The 26,352-nt window shown below is 44.9% G+C and overlaps 1 protein-coding gene across 2 annotated transcripts in view; it reads left to right on the top strand.

Moving 5' to 3' along the window:
* The window catches only part of CRIF (growth arrest and DNA damage-inducible proteins-interacting protein CRIF), a 202,242-nt gene that overhangs the window by 86,439 nt on the left and 89,451 nt on the right, over nt 1-26,352 (top strand). Inside the window, exon 2 of one of the 2 annotated variants that reach the window (XM_071670745.1) lies at nt 2,932-2,999. In XM_071670745.1, the coding sequence (XP_071526846.1) occupies nt 2,934-2,999 (66 nt within the window). In that variant the 5' untranslated portion in view covers nt 2,932-2,933. Of the gene's footprint in view, nt 1-2,931; nt 3,000-26,352 lie in introns of those variants that run through there. The other variant, XM_071670747.1, reaches the window with a different exon arrangement.

Below are 26,352 nucleotides of genomic sequence, written 5' to 3'. Positions count from 1 at the left end.
ACAAAACAAAGAAGCAGCGTGGAAATGTTACTGATTGACACGCCTCATTTACCTGTGAAATTTTAATATTTTCATTATCTTTCTCTGGCAAATCTTTCCTTTAATCGATGATTGCAAGAACCTCGCTTCTGTAGTTACCTGCATAATCAGTATCAAGTTGGAGCCAGGAAAATAATTTTTTTTTTTCATAACCAACGTATGACATTGACTGTGTCGAATTAATTCGTGGAAAAAATAATGTTTAAATATAGGCGATTCCTGTGTCCTGGTGATCGGTAGGTGGGGTGAGAACCTTGGTTATCACGTGATCCTGAGAAGGACATGGCTTTGCCACGCCCGTCTTCAGCCACACACACACACACACGCACAGCCACACACACACACACACAGCCCCACGCACACACACACACACACACCTAATTCTTTTCACGCAAGTGTCTGACCTTCAGCCCGTCCCTGGCGGCTCGCCGAGGCCCCTGGTGGTGAGTAAGGCCTTCTGACGTATGTTACAACCATCATCACCGATAAACATGCCTTACAACGCGGTAAACACCGGGACAATAACGCGGGGGACCCCATCAGGAGATGCCCTGTGTGGGACGTCAACCGACCCAAGGCTTCGGGCGCTGCAGGGAAACAATCACATAAAGTGGGAAGGCTGGGAGTGCGTGGTGGCTGCGTGGGCAAGTCACTGTTACTCTAAAAGGTAATTACTGATGGTGAATGATGGCCTTGCTTCCTTTACTCACGCGTTACATGTCTTCCGCGTTGGGTGAGGCGATGACACCCGTCTTTGGACACTTGGGTGCCCCCTAGCAGCTGTGTTGAGACTAGTAGATGTCTCACATAGACAACGAGCCAATACTCAGATGGAATATTTTTGTTCTTTATTTACTAAGCCACCGCGGGAGTCTTCCCCTCATTCGTCCGTGTGGATTTAGATACTTAAGCTTCCTTATCCACCTCCGGTGGGTGATAGTGTCAAAGGCTTTCTGGTCATCCAAGACTACACAGGCCACCCATCTAACCCCTGTCTATCACAGAGGTGGATGAGGTCAGTTTCATGACCTTATCCTAAGATCTGTGTTATTTTCCCATCTGCGTCGTGTCTCGCTTGCAGGTCGTCAACGATTTACTGTCTGATTACCTTTTTTTCCAACATTCTGTCGACTACACTTTTGAGAAAGATTGGCACACAAGTCATCGCGATTTTCCCGACGTAGGCAAGACATTTTGCCGTCTTCCACATGATTGGACTTAGGCCTTCCTCTCGCTGATCGGTTGGACAATAGTTGAAGCGGCCGGCCAAGTGCCTCCACACATTCCCTCACCACATATAGGCAGTCTTGCTCACGACCACGAGCAGACGTGGCTCGTGTGTGTGTGTGTGTGTGTGTGTGTGTTAGTAACCCCATGGCGGTGGTGTGTGGGTAATGTTATTGGTTGGTCATGGAGGTAGATATATACTCTCTCTCTCTCTCTCTCTCTCTCTCTCTCTCTCTCTCTCTCTCTCTCTCTCTCTCTCTCTCTCTCTCTCTCTCTCTCCATTTAGATTCCTTGAGATTAATCATACAGTTACTCAGTATCCACACCCACACCCACCTCCACCTTCCTTTACCTAACCTTGTTAATAATTAAGAGCGAAATCAGCTGAGTGTTACCGCATCCTCCCCCTGGGTAAATATATACCTTTCCAGATACTGGAAGGATATACTCCACATACTCGAGGGGTATACTCCACATACTCCTGGAGTATACTCCATATACTTGAGGGATATACTCCACATGTACGAGGAGTATACTCCACATGGTTGAGGGACATACTCCACATAATCGAGGGATATACTCCACATACTCGAGGGATATACTCCAAATACTCGAGGGGTATACTCCATATACTCAAGGGGTATACTCCACATACTCGAGGGATATACTCAACATACTCGAGGGGTATACTCAACATACTCGAGGGGTATAGTCAACATACTCGAGGGGTATACTCCACATACTCGAGGGGTATACTCCACATACTCGAGGGGTATACTCAACATATTCGAGGGGTATACTCCACATACTCGAGGGGTATACTCCACATACTCGAAGGGTATACTCCACATACCCGGAGGGTATAAGTGACAATGTACACTCCATGTATAAGGAACTTGGTATGATGATTTTAATAAGGTCAAACGGCAAATACCTTTATTACTTCTCTGTAGAAACGCTTCTCATTTCCCTTGAGGGTTTTAAAGTTGAAAGAACATATCACGTTTGTCATACACAGAACAATGGAAAACATCTCTTCTGTGAAATCTTCTTAATGGCTAAAAGTTTTTTTTTTTTGCCATAGAAACCAAGAAAATCCTTTACCATCTGGACCTCAGACGAGAAAATTGAATTTCCATCATACTATGCTACAGCAGGACGTGTTACGATGACTTCATTCATTTATAAATCTGTTATGATGACTTCATTCATTTATAAATCTGTTATGATGACTTCATTCATTTATAAATCTGTTATGATGACTTCATTCATTTATAAATCTGTTATGATGACTTCATTCATTTATAAAATCTGTTATGATGACTTCATTCATTTATAAATCTGTTATGATGACTTCATTCATTTATAAAATCTGTTATGATGACTTCATTCATTTATAAATCTGTTATGATGACTTCATTCATTTATAAATCTGTTATGATGACTTCATTCATTTATAAAATCTGTTATGATGACTTCATTCATTTATAAATCTGTTATGATGACTTCATTCATCTATAAATCTGTTATGATGACTTCATTCATTTATAAATCTGTTATGATGACTTCATTCATTTCTAAATCTGACTGAATTTGTTTACTGGGATGACTTCTCAAACCAACAGCTCAAACATCTTATTGTATATAAGTTTTTTTTTTTTACAGAGATGTTATCTCTTCAGCACCTTACCCACTTGAGGATGTCTGTGTGGGACACATGTTTTGCTTCTGAGGTAAGAGAATATATGTATCTCTCTCGGGATGTTGATGGCTTTGACGACCAGCCACAGAATTATTTGTCAGTTCTTTTCTACTTATCTCTTTTCTCTTATTTCATTTTCATCTGTGTTACAGTCACCAGATTTAAGTATTTTTGTACATTCTGCTTTCCTAAGCGAACACTTCGTTCGTAGTTTCATTTACATAGTGCAATCGTTTTCTCTTCCATATTTCTTTCTTTCATTATCTAGTCACAATGGACTGACTGGCTTAGAACACTTGAAATCACGTCTTTAACTCTTCTCACATTTTTTCCCCCTTAACCTTCTCGTGATCCCACACCCGTAGAAACACACTCCAGTATTCCTCTTCGTCTCCCGTTTCCACAACAACAACTAAGAGAGAGAGACAAAAAAATATCGTAGCTTTATCTACAGTGAACAGGAGCTGTTGGGGTGGTCAGTCGACACTTTAGATACATCGCATCCTCATCATCATAACCAGACATATATACGTGTCCCGTAACCAAGTGTCATTAGCATGTGATATTAGGTTATTAAGTCTCAACATTGGCTATAGACTGAATAGGTTCCCCAGGACTTCACGGGCATTATCTCTGAAGAAATGGCTGCCTGCCCTACATGACAGACCTTTGTCGTAGGAATTCTTCAAGTCTCAGGAATAGCACTTTTTACATCTCTCATAACATCTGATGTTTAGAATTAATAGATGTCCCGCCGTAAAGTGATGAGAGACATATGTTATTCATAAGCTTTAAGAACAGAATGACGTCAGAGTCACTGAACGTATTGTTCTTCCCAGTTCTCTTCACTGTAGTTGGCTTGGTGTCAGATAATACAATACGATACATTTCCCATTGTCTCCACCCATTAACCAACAGTTTCGTCCGTAAAGAGCGCATTGTTCTCTTCATCTGATCATGTTCCAAAATGGGATGGTAATTCTCTTGCCAGGGGCATTTTCTATCCACTTTTGTAGGCGACTTTTAGACGACACATGAAACCTTCATTTTTATGCCTTTCACTTGTTTATGTATATATATAATTCCTCCTGAGCAAGTATCTTCCTTTCATTTACATTAATGATTCTGTTTTTAGTTTTTATTCCACATCTTTACGAGTGAATCCATGTCTGTTTTAATTCCTCCACACTCGTACCACTCACCAGTAACTTCACTCCTTCCCAAAGTCAGTAGGTTATAGCACGTTGACTGCTCTGTTGATGGCGAGGCCCGACCTACCTTACCTGCTCCGTCCTTAACCTCTCTGGTGATGAGGAGGACTTACATCGTCCCACCTTGACGACATACCTCGGCTCTCCGTGACACCACACGCACACCCTCACTCCCTGACGGTCCCTGTCGCTAGCGTGACGCCCCTGAGGGCCGAGGGCCGGCGCCAGCCACCCAACCTCCTCCACCACCACCAGCAAAGGCCCCGTCTAGGTTCATAATTCTAGAGTCGTTGTCTCAGATCTTTAATCTTACGTTCTGACTCTTTAATCTGAGTGAGGAGGGAGGGGGACAACACCACACTGTAGTTACCTCACACGTCCTGACGGTGGAGGAGGTCGTGTGCTGGAATCACAGGTTTTCGTAATGTGTTGTTAGCAGGTGATGAACGTGATTCGTTAATGGTTTTAATGGGTTCCTCTCGTTCAAACTGGTGTTTCTCGTGCCTTGCACCAGATTGTGTTGATGTGCCCTTGTGCACGACTGTGCGATGGTCTGTCCCTTTGACCTGACCACTAAAAGGGAAGACCATAATACCCCAAGAGTCGTACCGTCGTGCTCAAGGATCGTACCGTCTTACTCGAGGGCCAAACCCTTGTGCTCAAGGATGGAAGTGTTGTCTTCAGCGATCGAACTCTCGTGTTCAAGGGTCGAACCGTCTTACTCAAGGATCGAACCCTCATGCTTTGTGATTAAACTGTCGTGCACAAGGGTCGAACTCTCGTATTCAAGGGTCGAACCGTCTTACTCAAGGATCGAACCTTTATGCTCTGTGATTAAACTGTCGTGCACAAGGATGATCGAACTGTCGTGCTCAAGGATCGAACCATCATAGTCGAGAATCGAAACCCTCGTGCTCAAGGGGAAGGAGCAAAGCTTAACTTGAGTAAACTACACGCACGCAGTCTATTAAGTGAAGTGTAATTTCATGACTGCATTGAAATAGATCTGTCATGCCATGTTCTTTTTTTGTTATTCTCTCTGTCATGATTGTTGTATTTACTATAGCTCGCTATATCCACTTTCTAATGTCTTTGTAAAGGTGCTGATATATTTCCAGTGCAGTTCCTCGGTGAGTAAGTAGGTTGGGCACTTAGGTCGTGTGTCCAAGTGTCGAAGTCTCATTCAGGAACACGGCCAGCCAGCCACCTCGACCAGCGCTGACCTGCAGGGCAAAGGGTTGGGGACCTCCCCCAGTTAGGCAAAGTAAACTCCAGCCGAAGGGTCAGGTCTGTATGTACTTGACCCACTACCTTGGAGACGATAAGAGGTGGACAGATCGCTTGGGTTGCGGAAAAAGTCTCCATAATCATCAGTCAGTACGTTGCATAGGCAAAGACATGACCTAATCGTGGCCATCCCGCGTTAGAGAAAAACTAACTACGATAAAGAGAATGATAATAATAGTAATGATAATAATAATAATGATAATAAAAATAATAATGATAATAATAATGATAATAATAATGATAATGATAATAATAATAATAATAATAATAATGATAATAACAATAATGATAATAATAATAATAATGATAATGATAATGATAATTGATAATATTAATAATTCAAGCTTCTCGTGTCTTTGAAGACCTGACTCTTCAAAGTGGCAAGGTTATTAGAATAAAAGACCAGAGAAGGAGAAGAAATTCCACAGTTTCGCCATACGGGTAAAGGAAGGAGGAGGCATCCTTACGGTCAATCCTCGTGTGGCTCGGTCTCCACACGGAAACCACGGGAAGCAGCTGCTACTCGTGTGTGCTGCGGGTCCATAACTTAGCGACCGGGATGTAAACAGAGGGCTCTCGAGAGCAGCGCGGTTGAATTATTCACTGTGAGGAACAGAGGTGTGGCACCTCCGTCACCTCACGGTGCACAGAAAGCCGTGGTTGAGGGTGAGTGATAAAAGAGAGGAGTAGGTAAGGCGGGGGAGGCCCTTAGTGTTACCCTGGCTGACGCAGAAGTGGAGGAAGAGCCAGCCACTGCAGCTATACAGAGCAGTGAGGTTAAGCTAGGCTGTGTCGTTTCATGGAAAACTGTGTGGCTGTGTTGGACCGATACAGTTCCAGGGACTTAGACACATCTTTAATACAAGAATGTTTTTTTTTTTTATATTCCATTCATACACACCACCTTCCTTGTTCTTAGCCAGAATATATGTTTATATGCACTTCAACGACGATCCCTTTCACCCCAGCTGAATTATTTACGACCCAGACGAGGGGAGGTCCGCGACTCGACTTTAACAGAAGTGTCCCACGCGACCCAGCACCCGTCCGTCGCTCCGGATAATAGGCAGTCAGTAAGAAGATCCCGGACGATCGTGTCGTTACGAGCAATTAAGAGAGAGAGAGAGAGAGAAGAGAGAGGGAGAGAGAGAGAGAGAGAGAGAGAGAGAGAGAGAGAGAGAGAGAGAGAGAGAGAGAGAGAGAGGTTTGCGCTACGCGCGATGTCGCGAAGCCGCTTCGCATCAAGGAAACCCCATTTCACGATGAAGTCGTAGCGGGTGTAGTGCGCTCTGGTGGCGTGGCGTGACCTCCCCCTTCACACACACACACACACCACCTCCCAGCAAATTCATCCTCATCGCCTGCTGGGAATACCAACCCAACCCGTAAATTAGATTTAATGGCAGAAATTTCGCCTCGAGAATTATACGTCTTGTGGCCACATTTGCCGGTAGATAGATCAAACGTAATGCCAGACTGAAGTGTGAATATCTGACCATTTGTCTTAGCGGTTTTAAATCTCCAATATTGATCGGGATGTGATGTTCCCTGGGCGTGACACGGACTTGTTCAACTTGTGTTCAGTGTTCAGTGTTATCATAACGAACTGGTTCTATGTCAGTGTCCTGTCCACTGTAGCAGTTCACTTATATCACCACGGCCTAGGATGTTCTAATTACCAACACTAAACTGTTCTCCCGACGAAGTAAATATGCAAAGAAAAAGGGAAAAAAAATGATGATTTTGACCTCATTATGATTTTGGTGGGTAGGCTGACACTGGGCAACCAGATGTGAAATGTTTCACATGAGATTTTGAAAGCTGAGCGACCTGGTCGAGTGTGTTCACACCACCTGAATAATGATCACGTCCATGTATCTCTCGCCCAAGGAAACGAATGGTAAAGAAAGAAACGGCTTTATGCTCAAGACTTTACGTAGCCTGTAACTTTACGTAGCCTGTAACTTTACATAGCCTGTAACTTTACATATAAATAACTTAACATAGCCTGTAACTTTACATAGCCTGTAACTTTACATAGCCTGTAACTTTACATATAAATAACTTAACATAGCCTGTAACTTTACATAGCCTGTAACTTTACATAGCCTGTAACTTTACATAGCCTGTAACTTTATCAAGTTTAAGTTTGATGTACAGATTCACGATTCATAGTTGGGCATTGCATATCTTACATTCATGAATAGGATATATGATTCAGATATGCATACGTTCTCTCTCTCTCTCTCTCTCTCTCTCTCTCTCTCTCTCTCTCTCTCTCTCTCTCTCTCTCTCTCTCTCTCTCTCTCTCTCTCTCTCTCGGTGTATATAGCTTCGTCTCTTCGATGTATATCAACTGACTGTTATATTTCTCTCTTGTGTCTCCCTTGATGATGTGATTATTACACGAAAGTGCACTTGGGAACTTTTCGTGTTTCATTTTCCCCGTGGACTCATAGGAATATATATATATATATATATATATATATATATATATATATATATATATATATATATATATATATAATTCGTGTCTTCACGTTGGAATAAATGTCAATAGTTTTTGTATCTTTTCGAAAGACCACACGTCTCGTGACCCGCCTGGTGGAAGGTGTTGGAAACTCTTTGCGTGGACAGGCAACGACAGACGGCCTGGTACAAACTTTCCCCCAGCGCGTCCTGGGACTTCCGATATATCGCGGGACTTTTTTTGCCCCATGACGTCGCGGGAGAAGCTGTGCGTCAGGTGACGTAGTGGCAGACGACGTGTTTGAACCGGTCACTTAGCAACGAGAGGGTGCGTTACGCCAACGTCTCTACCACTATATCCACACACACACACACACACACACACACATGGAAGCATCAGATGGGTAGAGTGGTCATGCGATGGAGGGGTCTGGCTGTATGGTTAATGAAGACGTGGAAGAGGGAAATCAGAAAAGAAACCTGAAACTGCACAGAATAAACGGGGGAAAACGGGGGCTCTATAAACAAAGCACTGGCTATCTTTATGGATGGTTTTCTATGAAATTTACAGGGGGTTCGAGCACGTAAATTATTGGCTTTAGGTAGAGAGGAAAGGCTTGAAAAAAAAAAATGAAAGATGTATGGTTCAATATCAGATGTCGAAAAGCACAAGAGTGTTGGAATGTAGTTTATAGATGGCGCTGCAGCCAGCTAGCATATGGAAAGTAGAGGAAGACGAGAGACAAATACATCACGGTGAGGAAGGAGGGAAAGCGAAGCCTTGGAAAGAATAATGGGATCAGAAGATACCCCCAAGTTTTCTATGATTCATAAGGAGTAAATCGTCTGTTACAGAGTAGAATTATCAACCTAACTGATCCAGAGGGAAAAGGTTATACATGACCACGTTCACATATCAGAAGAGGTGAATGACAAGTTCAAAAGGTGTTTGAGGACGCCAGTTTAATTCGGTTTACCTGTGGCCTTAAGGACAACAGCCAAGATCTGTTGGAAAGAGGTGGTGTATCGACCCGGAGCTGTTGCCAACAAGAACATCTTATTCCAGAAAGCAGTTGTCCCAGCAGCTGGTGTCGTAAGGAAATTTCCGAGCTATCTTCATAGCCTCCGGGTGACGGATGAGGAAGCCCTCATCATTAATTAATCTTCTCTGATGATGATTGGTTGGAGGTTGTGCTGATGTTGGCATATGGAGAGCAGGAGGGAGGAGTGACTGAAGGGTCTCTGTTTCGTAAACGGATGGAGCTGGAGGGAAGGAGGGAGAGACCGAGGAGGTGGAGGGTAAGGATGATGGAGGCTTTGGGGCATCGGGGGGCTATTTTCAGGAGAGCAAGAAGCGTGTTTTGGATAAGATGAATTAGGTCCATGGGGTATATAAGGGGGCGACGGCACGTGCTGTCAGTAAGCTAAACCAAGGGTTATGAAGCGGTACAGATTAAAACCGGGGAGTGGTCTGTGGAATTTAGGTACGGGTGAGAGAGAGAGAGAGAGAGAGAGAGAGAGAGAGAGAGAGAGAGAGAGAGAGAGAGAGAGAGAGAGAGGATGTGCCAGACCCAGTATTACCTTGGCTGTGAAAAATGGATGACAAGATTGATGTTGGTGAGGTGTTCCCACAGCTCCCTCACCATCGGACTCTGCCTCTATCCCTCCCCTCACTGGTGGTGGTGGTGGTGTGGTGGTGGAGGTGATGGTGGAGGTGGTTACGCCTCCAACAGAGGAGGGAGGAGGGAGAGGAGGGAGGGGGAGGTTTAAGTGCTGTGTCCTGGGCGACATTTTCGTCTCGCTCTAGACGACAGAGGCGTTGGTCAAGAATCGGTCCCTCAGCGCAAGTTGAACGAATTAGGAAGAAATGTTTTCCCTTTCCACTTATAACCATTTTCCTCCTGTTCTTTTTACACCAATATGTACAAAAATGTGTGTGTGTGTGTGTGTGTGTGTGTGTGTGTTTCGTCAAGGACAAACGACCAACAGCCTCATTAGCAAATATCGTCTCTCTCTCTCTCTCTCTCTCTCTCTCTCTCTCTCTCTCTCTCTCTCTCTCTCTCTCTCTCTCTCTCTCTCTCTCTCTCCCCCTACCACGGCGGGAGCAACGAGGCCTTTTTGCCTTTTTGATCGAAGATCATGGCTGATCGCGTCTCAGGAAGGTGTTAGGACCGATTATGTACAGATAACTAACCCAACCCTTCATCATTACCATAGACGTAACGCTGGAGATATAGATCTCGAAGGTGGCACTAAGATGGGGAGATCAGCTGGGTTTGTTGACGACACATACTTCCAGCAGCTGGTGTTATTGTGGCAGAAACAACACAAACATACCTCCAGCAGCTGGTGTTATTGTGGCAGAAACAACACCAACATACCTCCAGCAGCTGGTGTTATTGTGGCAGAAACAACGCCAACATACCTCCAGCAGCTGGTGTTATTGTGGCAGAAACAACGCCAACATACCTCCAGCAGCTGGTGTTGTTGTGGCAGAAACAACGCCAACATACCTCCAGCAGCTGGTGTTGTTGTGGCAGAAACAACACCAACATACCTCCAGCAGCTGCGTGTTATTGTGGCAGAAACAACACCAACATACCTCCAGCAGCTGGTGTTATTGTGGCAGAAACAACGCCAACATACCTCCAGCAGCTGGTGTTATTGTGGCAGAAACAACACCAACATACCTCCAGCAGCTGGTGTTGTTGTGGCAGAAACAACGCCAACATACCTCCAGCAGCTGCGTGTTATTGTGGCAGAAACAACACCAACATACCTCCAGCAGCTGGTGTTATTGTGGCAGAAACAACACCAACATACCTCCAGCAGCTGCGTGTTATTGTGGCAGAAACAACACCAACATACCTCCAGCAGCTGGTGTTATTGTGGCAGAAACAACACCAACATACCTCCAGCAGCTGGTGTTATCTAGGCAGAGACAACACCAACATACCTCCAGCAGCTGCGTGTTATTGTGGCAGAAACAACACAACATTCCCACCAAAACTTTTCCCCGGACCAAAAAAAGAAAAAAAAAGGCCAGATTTCCCTAATGTACCTTCCTTTTCTCTCTCTGAAAATGAAAAAAGACGTAAGGTTGGATGGGTCAAGTTAAGGGGTCGAGTAGGGCAAGTTAAAGGGGAACGAGTAGGTCAAGTTAAGGGGGGCGAGTAGGTCAAATTAAGGGGTCGAGTAGGGCAAGTTAAAGGGAAACGAGTAGGTCAAGTTAAGGGGGACGAGTAGGTCAAGTTAAGGGGGCGAGAAGGTCAAATCAAGGGGGACGAGTAGGTCAAATAAAGGGGGACGATTAGGTCAAATTAAGAGGGGCGAGTAGGTCAAGTTAAGGGGGTCGAGTAGGTCAAGTTAAGGGGGGCGAGTAGGTCAAGTTAAGGGGGTCGAGTAGTTCAAGTTAAGGGTCGAGTACGTCAAATTAAGGGGACGAGTAGGTCAAGTTAAGGGGGACGAGTAGGTCAAGTTAAGGGGGCGAGTAGGTCAAGTTAAGGGGGACGAGTGGGGTCAAGTTAAGGGGGACGAGTGGGGTCAAGTTAAGGGGGACGAGTGGGGTCAAGTTAAGGGGGACGAGTGGGGTCAAGTTAAGGGGGCGAGTAGGTCAAGTTAAAGGGGACGAGTTGGTCAAATCAAGGGGGACGAGTGGGGTCAAGTTAAGGGGGACGAGTAGGTCAAATTAAGGAGGAAGAGTAGGTCAAGTTAAGGGGGACGAGTAGGTCAAGTTAAAGGGGACGAGTAGGTCAAATTAAGGGGAACGAGTAGGTCAAGTTAAGGGGTCGAGTTGGTCAAGTTAAGGGTCGAGTAGGTCAGTTAAGGGGTCGAGTAGGTCAAGTTAAAGGGGACGAGTTGGTCAAATCAAGGGGGACGAGTAGGTCAAATTAAGGAGGAAGAGTAGGTCAAGTTAAGGGGAACGAGTAGGTCAAGTTAAGGGGGACGAGTAGGTCAAGTTAAGGGTCGAGTAGGTCAAGTTAAGGGGAACGAGTAGGTCAAGTTAAGGGGTAGAGTAGGTCAAGTTAAGGGGGACGAGTAGGTCAAGTTAAGGGTCAAGTAGGTCAAGTTAAAGGGTCGAGTAGGTCAAGTTAATGGGAACGAGTAGGTCAAGTTAAGGGGGACGAGTAGGTCAAGTCAAAAGGGTCGAGTAGTTCAAGTTAATGGGAACGAGTAGGTCAAGTTAAGGGTCGAGTAGGTATGTCTCCTTGGTTGAAGCGTACGTCATTGGTTATGTATACTCCCTCCCCTGCTTTTAAGCTGTCTCGAAAATATATTTAGGAAGACACATTGGACTGCCACGGCCACACACACACACACACACACACACACACACACACTGCCATATTGTTGCCTCTTAATCATCACACATACTAATTTAACGTCAAGCTTACAAGTGACAATGACTTTGTATTTATCTTAACGTGGGGGAAAGAAATGACGGGACTCAGTCCCCTGCAGGTGGGTGTGTCTGTGTCGCCACGCCGGGCCTCAGAGGTACACTGGCTCGTGACTTGTGTTTGCAAGACGGTCTCAAGTGTTTCCTGAGTGTTGCTGTGTTTGTGTTGCAGTCGGACCAGTGTTGCTCCGCCAGCTGGGGTCAAATATTTCCACTCGGTTCTGTATTTGTTTTCTGTTTTTGTTTCCCCAGTGAATTTATGTACCTTCTCCCCGGCTGTGTTAGTGTTGGGGGGGTGTGTTACGGGGTAGGGTTTTACATTCGTCTCTTAGCCATAGGTGTACACAGACATATATATACACACCCAGCCTTTCATCAGTCTGTCTCAGTCTGTCTGTCTTTCTGTCTGTCTGTCTGTCTGTCTTTCTGTCTGTCTGTCTGTCTGAGGCAAATAGCGGATGGTCACAAGGAAGCCTCTGGGGGGGCGTCATCTGTTCCTGGGGATCTCTGGGGTTAATTTTGCTTTGACTTTGTTCCCTTGTGGGTGAGGGGGTGTTCCTGTGTTTGTGTGTGTGTGTCACCTTTTCCTCTACACGCAAAGGCAAATTCGTCAGTCTTTCTCCCGCTGATGAAGGACACGAAGAAGAAGACGACGACGACGAAGAAGAAGAAGAAGAAGAAGACGACGACGAAGAAGAAGAAGAAGAAGAAGATGAAGAAGAAGAAGAGAAGAGACTTGAAAAACAATTGAACTGCAGAGGGAAAAATAGGTGCATGAAATTGTAGAACGCCTTTGCATTAGAACAGACATGTAATTAAGTCAGTCATGCACTCGGGGGGGAAAACAGCCTAGTGGGCGTGCTTGAGCATAACTGTACGACCCTTGAACACGACCGTACGACCCTTGAGCACGACTTTATTCTCCTCCCCCAACCCAACCCAACCCCCTACACTCCAACGGTTCTGACCTTGAGCACAAGGGTAGACGTTACTACTACCCTTGAGAACGACCCCCCATGACCTTAATTTATGATGGCCTGACCTTAAAAACCCTTGCCAGTTAGAGGAAGACCAAAGGCTTAATTCCTTTACGTATTTTTTTTTTTTTGTGTGTGTGTGTCATCGTGTTTCTGTTTCTATACAATCTACGTAATAAAAAAAAAAAGAAACTCTTTTATGTTCTCGATGCATCTCAATCTCACTCTCATTCATCGCTTTTAAGTTCTAGTCAACCATAACCTCATCCAATCAGCTTCACACGAGTGTGTGTACTCCACGACGCATGCGCTTGTATGTTGACACACACACACACACACACACACACACACGTCCGTACCAGGTCGCTACTCACTGTATGTGGAAGGCGGGCAAATGAAGACCCTCCCTCAGAATATTCGAATATTTCGACAATACTCGGTGAAGTCGCTGGTGTATTCCAACGCGAACTTTACACCCGCGAGGTTTCCATCCATCAGCGGACGCTACGAAAAGTTGCAGGGAAAGTTTTACCATTTCCTTATCATTTTTTTCATGAGATTTACGTGAGTGAGGGCGTGAGGGAGGAGGGAGGCGTGGTGTGTCGGAGTGAGGAACACCTCGCATATCTCAAGCTTTGGACGGATATGTGGAACGCAACGTTCACGAACGCTGAGACGTTCTATTCCCCCTGAGATGGGGCTTCAGTCTCCAGGCGCGTTCCGTCGGCGTCAGGACTTCGAAGGAGGGGAGACGTGAGAGCCGAAGCGAAGGCATCAGGAGACAGGGGAAATTACGGACGTGTTTGAGGAGGTGGCACACTTCGTGGTCGGTGAGTGTGTGTGTAGGTGTGGAGGGAAGCCCTGCTCGCTCACACCTCCCGCTGCTGCCTTTAAGGTGATTTCTCGCTAAGGTCCGGTGTTACCTCGCTGACGAAGGCCGGTAGCGACCTTTCTGTCTCCCACATGACCTTGATATAAGTTCCATGGAGTTCGTGTCTTGCCCCCAGGGGTCGAGGAGGCCCTGGGTGCCGGTGCGTTCCAGCAGCAGCTGCTCTCGTTGGAACGCACGATCAATTACTTGCTGTTGTTATGAATAAGCAGGAGACTCTTAACACCTTAGCTGCCACCTTTGTAAGGCCACTTGGCCCACACAGCCTGGCCACTCGGGCTGCTACATGGCCACTTGGCCCATACAGCCTGGCCACTCAGGCTGCTACATGGCCTCGTGGCCCACACAGCCTGGCCACTCAGGCTGCTACATGGCCTCGTGGCCCACACAGCCTGGCCACTCGGGCTGCTACATGGCCACTCGGGCTGCCACATGGCCTCGTGGCCCACACAACCTGGCCACCAGGGTTGTGATACAATGTCTTGCCTCGCCCAGCCTACCAACAACATATTCTGTTTACCAGTTAACGAATGAGAGTAGCAGTAATTTCTTCAGTAAACAGAAGATGGTCGAAGCCCCTCTACTTGTATGATCATACTTGAGTGTGTTGTGTTACACCTGGGGCACAGTGTGTAGTGTTGGGGCAGACTGTGTGGTGTTGGGGCAGACTGTGTAGTGTTGGGGCAGACTGTGTAGTGTTGGGGCAGACTGTGTGGTGTTTACTCTGTGATATAAGCTTAAAAAAAACAATTTTAAATCAGGAATGGCTCTTCGAAATGAAGAAGAATTTTCCATATAGATGGCAGGGCAGGCTCTTGCTTAATTTCCATGCTAACAACCCAATTACTCTACGAAGGTGTTCCAGGTTAGTTTTTTTTTTTTTTCATCTGTACGTCGTTGGATGAAATGGTATCACAGACGTATGAGTGACGTCCCAGGAACAAAACATTCAGTGATTTAAAAGACTTTTGGAAACACTTTGAGAAGCGACCTCCATTGGCTTGTCCGTCCTCACACGTGAAATGATCTCGCTCGAACATAATTCAAAACAAACCCACTTTGGTTGTGGTATTTGTTTCTTCTTCCCCCCCTCGCTACCTAAGCTCTGGAACCCCTTCTTAACTTATGTGATCCTCCTCAGCCCCCGCGATCTGACCCTTTCACCAAACCCAACACTTGCGTCCGAACCTTTTGGGTCCACACCAGACACACGCCACCAGCGTATCGCTTCCCTTCCCACTCCCCTCCAAATAGACTGCCCCTGCGCCATCTGTAGGCTACTCACAGCAACAGTTCCTTCACGCATCTGAGGTCGTCTCACTCACCCTCGATCCGTTCAGGTGTCCAGGGTTTCACGTGGGTACGATATTCCAGGACGCCCGTGCAATACACACGCATACACACCCACCTCACTGCACTCTCTAGGTGGAGTCGGGTACTGTGGAATGTGGCCCTCTCCTTCTATACGGACCTTTGGGACCATTGAGGATATACGGTGAGTGCCTTTGACGCGGCCGCTTGATTAGATTACCCATACAACACACACACACACACACACACACACACACACACACACACACACACACACACACACACACACACACACACACGTATCCGAGATTTCAATCGAAGTTTGTGATTTACCCCAATAGATTCCCTCCTTCCTTCTTCCCCCCACCCGCCCAAGCGTCCCTTTACAACACCATTTGATCATCTCGGTGTAAGAATTCTCCGCATCTGACCCAAACCTGGGTATTTGGATGTTTATATCTGGGTTCCTCTCCACCTCCCCACACTCGATAACCAGGTACATCCGGCTGTCTCTGGGGTCGGCGCCCCCTTACCCTAACTCCCCCTTACATTCCCCACACACTCCTCCACCCCTCTTCCTCCATGTCCCTATCATACCAGTGGTGAATATATTATATTTTTCGTTATACACAATATATTGTAGATTCTTACCCCTCTCTCTCTCCCTCCCTCTCCTGCCCCCTTGCACGGGGGACTGTCTCCTCCCTCACCCCCACACCCTCACCACCACACCCTCACCCCCACACCCTCACCACACCCTCACCACCACACCCTCACCACCACCCTCACCCCCACACCCTCACCCCCACACCCCACACCCTCACCCCCACACCCTCACCACCACCACCACAGCAGCACAAAGGTGCCGGAAGGATTCTCTTCCTTTGATGGTTTTCAGAAAATACGAGATCCAGCCCGCACGTGTGTGTGTGTGTGTGTGTGTGTGTCTGTGTGTGTGTGTGTGTGTGTGTGTGTGTGTGCACGTGAGTGTGTGTGTGTGTGTGTGTGTGTGTGTGTGTGTGTGTGTGTGTGTGGTGGGTGGGTGGGTTTGTCTCCTTTCTGTGTATGATTGTGACTGTGCATTTGTTGTTATGTTTATTCAGTTATTCATGTAACTACGTAAATGATGATGGTTCTTTATACAGGACGGGCCACAGGTCTGAATTTAATGAGGGGCCCCAAAATCGCTTCTGTGTACCATACAGTTTGAAAGGTTGAACATTTTGCTGTACCGTCAGCATTTGTATTTCGTATTCCATTCATCTGTTTCACAGATACAAGAAAAAAATATACATATATACATTTTTTAAACTTATTTTTTGTTTATTTTCTTTTTGTTATGGTCCCTGGTGGTTTTATCAAGACACATTTCGAAGCATTGTTCACTGCCGACAGAACGAAATTTCCTTCGAAACTTCAAGGTTGTGAGCAAGTCAACCCTTTACTCATCTCTCTCTCATAATGGACAAAGTTACAACCTCTAACATCTCACCGTAAATCGTCTGTCTCATTTCAGTCATTGTATTTGTTGCTCTGCTCTGGACATGGTCTGTTAATTGTTCGCGCCTCCTCTGTGCTTAAGAAACCAAGCCTAAGAATCCAATTCTCACTCTGGTCTAGCGTAAGTTGTGAGAGTAATTCCTTGACCATATCATTATCCAAGCACGTAGACACTCGTCCTATAACTTGCCAGCGGTAAAAGATAAATATGTCTGCATTATCATTCATCTCTCTCTCTCCTGTGGAAGGGGACTTTGGCACCAGGCTAGGTACAGTGTTGTCGACTTGTGAGCATCTCTGTTATCCCCCCACACGTTCCTGTAGCACATTTCCCGGTAGGTGGTGCGTGTCTCACTGCCCTTTGCACCGTCCTCAGTCTTACCTCTTCACTACGAGACTCCAAACGAGAATTTACTCGTGCCATGATCAGTGACGTCAAGCAATGTTGTGTTTATCACACCACTCCTTATTGTGTCCAAGGGAGAGTCCTTATGATTCACTTGGTTTCATCTAATTCCTTTGTCTCTTTTGTTATTGACTGTATCAAGATCAGATTGCATTATAGTTGGCGTCTCTCATCAGCAAGTCGGTTTGGATCCACTTGGTCTGCCACGTATCAAATGCTCTATAGTGTACGGGGAAAGGGAGGGGTTTCTCGACACTCGTGGGATCCCATCCAATTGAATTATTTTCCTATGTTTCCCACATTCACAGTGTCATGATCCAGTTCATTGGATTCATCCACCATTCTTATAGTACAGAAATACGTCTTTACATCTTTTCTATCAACTTCTTTGTTCTGATTCAAGTCTGTGGTTATTCTGTCTTTGCATCTTTCGAAGAATTGTCTACTGTTGTCTGCATTAAACTGGTTTAAAGACTTTGATGTTTTGATCAAGTCACTCCTTATTCGTCTTTCTTCCGTTTTGGGCTGATCTGAAGTTTCTAATTTGTCTCAGACATTCACCCCCTCTTGACTCGTTGCCCTCCTCTGTACCCTCTTTATAAGTTCTTTGTGTTTCTTTAAGAGCGGTGGCCAAACAGGCTTTCTGGTAGTGTGTGTGTGTGTGTGTGTGTGTGTGTGTGTGTGTGTGTGTGTGTGTGTGTTTGATGCTGAAGTTCTCGGTTATAGACAAGTTTATGACCCAAGAGCCTCAGAAGAAGTGTAAAAAGCCAGTTTTTTAGTAAGGGTCAGATCAAGAACGTAAGAGAGAGACATGAGGAAGTGAAAAGTTCCAGAGCTTGGCGGTGTAAGGGAAGAAACAGACAACAGGGTCATTTTTGACCTCCCGACGTCCACACAGTAACCATGGGCTATGGAGCAGCTCACCAAGTACTCTATAGTGTAACCAAATGGTCGAAGCATCCTACCAACACAGTATTTAGAGACGAAAGTGATACCTGTAGAAGAAGGGAAAGTGAAGCAACAGTGCTCGTGTGCGTCGGGTTTAAGTTTTAAGGAGAGACCGGAGGAGTTGTGACCTCAAATTACTTTAGGACCGACTCCGGTCAAGTAAGTCAGTAGGACTAGAACCTTGTTAGCTGAACCTTGTTAGCTGTGTAAGCAGCACTTCACACGAGGACGAAGCACTCCCATGTGTGATCGGAGCAGCTGCGCAGACGAGAAGAATTTTGGGCCAGTCGAACTGACTGTCCTCCCACTTTCCTCCCTGCAGTGTGTGTGTGTGTGTGTGTGTGTGTGTGTAATGTACTGATCCCAAGACAGACTGAATGGTATGGTCGCACCAAGAATGTTCACCATTCACCTCTTTGTAAGCGGTACAAGCACGTCAGATCCTGCTGTCAGTCTGGGCTGTCAGTATCAGCTGTCAGTATCAGCTGTCAGTCTGGGCTGTCAGTCTCGACTGTCTGTATCAGCTCATAGGGTTAGCTGTCAGTATCAGCTGTCAGGGTTAGCTGTCTGCATCAGCTGTCAGATTCGGCTCACCGTATCAGGTGCCTGCATCAGCTGTCTGTATCAGCTGTCAGTATCAACTGTCAGATTCGGCTGTCAGTATCAACTGTCAGGGTTTTAGCTCTCAGTATCAGCTGTCAGGTTTAGCTGTCGCTATCAGTGTCAGGCGGACAGAAAGGCCACATACCACAGGTCATCACAGCTGACAATTACACACACCTGCCTGCTATTTATAGCCTCTCATAAATTTATATAGCACAGCCATGTGCAGGAAAATTCATAAAGCAGGTGATTCTGGAAATGTATATACACTACTCTGTGTGTGTGTGTGTGTGTGTGTGTGTGTGTGTAATTACGTATTGGTACCGGATGTGAGGAGCTTTGGACAGCCCGTGGATCCCCACCTCTTAAGCTTGTCTCTACCATCACACAGGTGTGTTAAGTTTCTACCTGGTGGTCATATCTACCACAACTTCAGTTCATTGTGTGTGTATGTGTATGACTGTGTGTATGTATATATATCACTGCGTGTGTGTGTGGTTGTGTATATATGTTTCACTGTGTGTGCGTATGATTGTGTGTACATGTATATCACTGTGTGTGTGTGTGTGTATGACTGTGTGTACATGTATTTCACTGTATGCATATGAGTGTGTATACATATATTTCACTGTGTGTGATTAACTGTGTGTACATACATATCCGTGTGTATGGTTGTGTGTATATGTTTCACTATGTGTATTACTGTATTATATATATATATATATATATATATATATATATATATATATATATATATATATATATATATATATATATATATATATATCACTGTATGTGTATAACTGTGTGTACATGTATATCACTCTGTGGTTATTACCGTATTAGTGCACTGAACTGCATTGATATATGTATATGACTATGTATGTATGTATGTTTGTATACATTATTATGACTGTTATGTACTTACCTATTTATACAGAAGGGGATGGGGGTTCTGTACTCATGTATACGTAAGTATGACTGTATGTACATGTGGGAGTCATTTTCTGTCTTTATATCAAGCGAAATATTATTTTTTTTAAATTTTCACTGTTACTCTAAAATTCTTATTCCCATTTGACCTGAAAAACGTGGCACCACTGCATAATGTTATTCCCAGTTCACCTTCTAAACGTGGCAACACTGTATAATGTTATTCCCATCTAACCTGAGCAACGTGGCAACACTGTATCATTCTATTCCCGTCTAACCTGAGAAACGTGGCAACACTGTATCACTTTATTCCCGTCTAACCTGAGAAACGTGGCAACACTGTATAATTCTATTTCCATCTAACCTGAGTAACGTGGCAACACTGTATCCTTTTATTCCCATCTAACCTGAGCAACGTGGCAACACTGTATAATTCTATTCCCATCTAACCTGAGAAACGTGGCAACACTGTATCACTTTATTCCCGTCTAACCTGAGAAACGTGACAACACTGTATAATTCTATTTCCATCTAACCTGAGACACGTGGCAACATTGTATGATTTTATTCTCACTTAATCTGCAAAACGTGGCAACAATGGAACATTTTATTCCCAGTTAACCTACAAAACGTGGCAACAATGGAACATTTTATTCCCAGTTAATGTGCATAACGTGGCATCATTGGCGCATTTTATTCCCAGTTCAGCCGGGGAAACGTAACAACAATGCAATATATCATTTCCAGGTGAAGCTGTAAATTATATCATCAATACCGGAGTTTCAATCGTGGGGGAAAAAATAACACCAGGCAGGCAAACTTCTGATCCGTAAACAAAACATGATTTGTCAACAACAAAATGAACGACACAAAAGCCATTTAAATGTGCCGGCCTTTTTTTTTTTATTTTTTTACGTCACATTAGCCAATAAATATAGGCGAGCGGGAGGCAGGTGTGTTGGGCCAGACTTCTCTATATAGGTCAACCGTAAATGATATTACTGGTGTTTTGTGCGTTATAAGCAGATAAATGAAATTTGCTGTATAGGGCGATAATTCGTTGATGGTCGAAGGTTGTAAATAGATGGGATTTACTATTTGTTAGTATTATTCAAATGTATCGTCTCTTCGATGTATATCAACTGACTGTTATATTTCTCTCTTGTGTCTCCCCTAATGATGTGATCATTACACGAAAGTGCACTTGGGAACTTATCGTGTTCCATTTTCCCCGTGGACTCATAGGAATATACTTGATCGCGCGCAAAATTGTGATCCTTTCCATTATATATATATATATATATATATATATATATATATATATATATATATATATATATATATATATATATATATATATATATATATTGCCAGTTGAGCTGGAAAGGTTACATCAAATGCGTATGTTATAGTTTCTGTATGTGTTCACATACGTGAGTTGATGATATATGTGGGTCAACATGTTTTCCTACATGGGCACTCTCGTCTCTCTGTATGTCTTGCATAAACTGGGAGACGAAGGGGGGGAATTAACACACACACATGATATAAACCATCTCGATACATTACCACGAATTATGATCCAGGTGCTCGAGGAAGGGCGGGGGTGAGTTGAGGGGGTCTGGGAATTAGCTCCATCCCAAGAGTTTCCATTAGTCTGCCTTGTACACTCACCCTGCGCCTGTATATGCTGATGAAGGTGTCAAGGTAGCACCAACACGGTGGTTTACCTCCAGCACAGAAGCACTGATAGTGTACCTGGTTTACCTCCAGCACAGAAGCACTGATAGTGTACCTGGTTTACCTCCAGCACAGAAGCACTGATAGTGTACCTGGTTTACCTCCAGCACAGCAGCACTGATAGTGTACCTGGTTTACCTCCAGCACAGCAGCACTGATAGTGTACCTGGTTTACCTCCAGCACAACAGCACTGATATTGTACCTGGTTTACCTCCAGCACAGCAGCACTGATATTGTACCTGGTTTACCTCCAGCACAGCAGCACTGATATTGTACCTGGTTTACCTCCAGCACAACAGCACTGATATTGTACCTGGTTTACCTCCAGCACAACAGCACTGATAGTGTACCTGGTTTACCTCCAGCACAGAAGCACTGATAGTGTACCTGGTTTACCTCCAGCACAAAAGCAGTGATATTGTACCTGGTTTACCTCCAGCACAACAGCACTGATAGTGTACCTGGTTTACCTCCAGCACAGCGGTGCTGATCGTGTACTTAGTTTACCCCCAAGATAGTGTTATATCGCTTGTGTGCTTGGTTTACCTCCAGAACAGTGTTATACTGTTGGTGTAACTGGTTTACCTACAACACGGCAGCAGTGATAGCGTATCTGGTTTACCTCGAGCACAGCGGTGTCGCTAGTGTACTTGGTTTACCTCCAGAACAGTTTTATAGCGTTGGTGTACCTGGTTTACCCACAACACAGCACCATTGGTAGTGTGCCTGGTTTACCTCCAGCATAGGAGTGTTGTTGGAGTCCACAATAACAGTGTTGCTGGTGTGGAAATGGCCTGGCTACTTAAAGCGATGAAAAGTCCCTGTACTTTTCCTGCATAAGTAAATACACCTTTTATAGACGAAAAATACTTTAATATAAGTATAGGTAAGACACTTAGAAATGCTGAGCAACATTAGGAATCACAAATCACAACTCTTGTATGTGCAGACGGTATTCACCACCAGGAGAACAAGGGAGAGAAGCGACGGATATATAGTAGAGATGATGAGATGACATTGGACTGAACATGAGCAAGATCAAGTCAAAGGTGATGGTATACTGGAAGGTCTTGAACATGAAATGATATCAGCAGTTCCTACCATAAAGAACTGAATTCAAATACCTTTTTGTCAGATTATCTAAGCCATGATTGAGGAGGTAGGGAAGAAGGATTCAAACAAAGACAAGTATACCTCTGTTGATAATGATTATTGTGTGGCCATCGGCAACTCAAGGGTGGGCCGTTTTGATACCTGCTTCCTTCTCTACACCTCGAAGCTTTGGAACTCTCTACCCTCTCATGACTTTCCCAATAACTCTTGATGTAGCACATTTCAAAAGACAGGTTTTTCGCGTTCTCGAAAATTCGTAAATACTCTCCCTTGTCTTTCCTCTTTCCGTGTCATAATTCTTTCTATATTTCAATTAAGGCCCGACCATATATATTAACATATGTATCATACATATCACAGCAATCGCCTTCGGCTCACGATGGTACGACCACACTGAAGGTGATAATTGTATATATGTATATATCAAAGGCTCTTGTCTCCTGCTCGGCTTGAAATGCTTCGACAACAACAGACGCCTTTAAATCTCTCGGATGATTTGGTCAATTTGGTGCTGAGGTGAGTGAGTCTTGTGTAATGAGGGAGCTGAGCATCCTGCTGGCTGCTGGGGTAGGATCAATACGCCCCTTGTTCACACCAAGACGATGGTGGGTTTGCACGGCCTCCTACGAGGCACGGTGGTCGTGGTGATGATGATGGTGGCTAGGGTAATAGTGATGATAGTGGTGATGGTGAAGATGGTGACGGGGTCGTCATCATCCTAGTGTGAATGATGGTGTCGCTTTTCATCTCTTGTGTTGATGGTGATGGCGGTTGTCTCAAACCTCAGGTACTGACGCCTGACCTAACCTGACCTCACTCACTCACTCCATCCTCCCGTCCAGGTACACAAGCCCCGGGCAAGATCTTGACCTCCTACACACCCAGGCAAGATCATCTCAATACACGTCAGTACTGTGAACACACCCACTGGCATCTAGATTGGATCGTCCACCGCCTCTCTATCACGTAGAGTGGGATCTTAAGCCTCACTTCTCGGTTCTTCTTGGCATCACCTCACATCAACCATCCCTTTCCCGCACGCCGCGACGTTGCTGCTCTGTCTGATCACATAACGCTCCCACTTGCCTCACGTCCGCTTGGTTACCCAACAGGCGATCATATGGCTGACCCCAGGTGCTTATGATGTCATCACCTCCACCCTACTCCTGTGTCGAGTCTGGTTGGCCAGACCAGGACGCCAGGAAATCAGCTAAGCAATGGTGTAGTCCATTTCCTCGCCCAGGGTTAAACTATGGGATTACCATTTGCCTGTTTGCTGCCTCAGATGAATAAACTATCGAGTGACAATCTGCTCCTCCCACTGGTAATTATGCTACCTACCTGCCATCTGCGGCGGTGGTGTGATGACAGTGACGTGATGGTGAGGGGTGACACTGAAGGTGATGGTGAGGATGATCATGGTGAGGTGGGCCTCAGTCAGTCTGCGATGGGAGTCAGGAAGTCCCCAGCCTACAGTGAGAGGTCGTACCCATCGCGTGATGACTCTCCTGAGGGGAGATCCTCCTCCTCATTATGACATTTTGAGACAGAAGCTACACATGGTTAGGTTGCAGGGTCAGGCCACCGTCAGAGTCTATGAACGACAAAAAAATCATTTGATATAATCAAAAAAGAAATAGAAGTGTTTGTGGGTCCTTGAATTTACTAGCCCTGTGTTGGCATCAGAAGTAGATTTGAGGGTTACAAAGATACTTACCACACTGCAAAAAAACCACCTCAAGAAATGCCGTCACACACGAGTTGAATGTCATAACCCTAAAAAGATTCCGCCGTAAAAGAAGACATGCAATGTTTGGATAAGAAAAGAAAAACACGAGAGGCAGACTTTTGAAAACACGGCGAACCTTCTGTGGGCAGGAGAGCGTTAAGCCACAGCTGCGGGAGAGAAGCGAGGTACTGTAGACAGTAGACAGACAGCAGTGTTGGCGGTTCGTGGCCTTCTCCTCTGGGACAGTAGACGAACGGTAGTGGAGACGGGGCGTGGTCTCCCCCTCTAGGACAGTAGACAGACGGTAGTGTTGACGGGGCGTAGCCTCCCCCTCTGGGACAGTAGACGGACGACAGTGTGGACGGATCATAGCCTCCTCCTCTGGGATAATAGACAGACGGTAATGTAGACGGGGCGTAGCCTCCCCCTCTGGGACAGTAGACAGACGGTAGTGTTGACCATCTTCAGCACTCTCAACCACACTTTTTTTTTCTATTACCACCTCACACCACACATTGTCCTCAAGTCATTTCGTAGCCAACAGATTCATCTCCCTTCTCACATCCTCTTCAACATTTCATGCCTCACATCCAAGTCACGTTGATGGAACTACTGTACCTCAAACATACCCATTTTCGCCCTCCCAGATGAAGACCTCTCTTTCCACACTTTCTTCACAGCTCCCAGAACCTTTGCCCCCTCACCCTCCTTATGGCTCACTTCCGCTACCATGTTTCCATTTTCCACCAGGTCCACTCACAAGTATCTAAAACACTCAACATCCTTCAAATTCTCAATATTCAAACTCGCATCCCAACTAACCTGTCTCTCTACTTTGCTAATCCTAATAACCTTGCTTTTATTCACTCTTATTCTCCCTTCTTTCGCACACTATTCCAAACTCATTCACCAGCTTCTACAGTTTCTCACTCGAAGCTGCCACCAGGGCTGTGTCATCAGCAAACAGCAACTGACTCACTTCCCAGGTCCCTCTCGCGCCCTACAGACTATGCATACTTGCCTCCCTCTCTCCAAAACCCTTGCAATTACCTCCCTCACCACCCACGTCCAGAAACATATTAAACAGCCATGGTGATATCACGCATCCCTGCCTCGGCAGTATGCGTTGTATTATTGTATACATATGCATGAATGTACGAGCGAGTCGGCCCGTATGTATGTATTATGTTTACATAAACTGAATCGCGTCGTCACCAGGAACAGTCAGTAGTGTACAATGCACAATACTGAACATTTTATTTGAGATAAACTCTATAACAAAAAGGTCATGAATAATGGCATGAAAGCGACGTAAAATGCGTTCAATTTTACACAACAGAATCTCTCTCTACCAACAACAAAAGCATCAACATAAAACGGATTGAACATCTATATTTTTTTTTTTCCGAGTCGTTTGCAAACAACTCCAGTAGTTTGGCTGGCTCATTTGCAAACAACACGCATAGTTTGCCTGGTTCATTTACAAACAGTTGGCATAGTTTGCCACCAGGGATGGTCATGGGATAATAGTGTTTGCTCACACGAGATATAACTGGAACAGTTATTCGTTGGGAAATTTATTCTCTATATCTGAATATTGGTGGCGATAGATAGGCCCGTAGATTCTGTGTGGGATAACAGAGATTAGAAACCAATTTGCCCAATATATATACATAAATGTATATATATATATATATATATATATATATATATATATATATATATATATATATATATATAGTGTGTGTGTGTGTGTGTGTGTGTGTTTATATGAATATATATATATATATATATATATATATATATATATATATATATATATATATATATATATATATATATATATATATATATATACATATATATAT

The sequence above is a fragment of the Panulirus ornatus genome, chromosome 15, assembly GCF_036320965.1.
Source record: "Panulirus ornatus isolate Po-2019 chromosome 15, ASM3632096v1, whole genome shotgun sequence".
In the NCBI taxonomy this organism is placed as follows: domain Eukaryota; kingdom Metazoa; phylum Arthropoda; class Malacostraca; order Decapoda; family Palinuridae; genus Panulirus; species Panulirus ornatus.
This window is presented reverse-complemented; position numbering and strand designations above follow the sequence as displayed.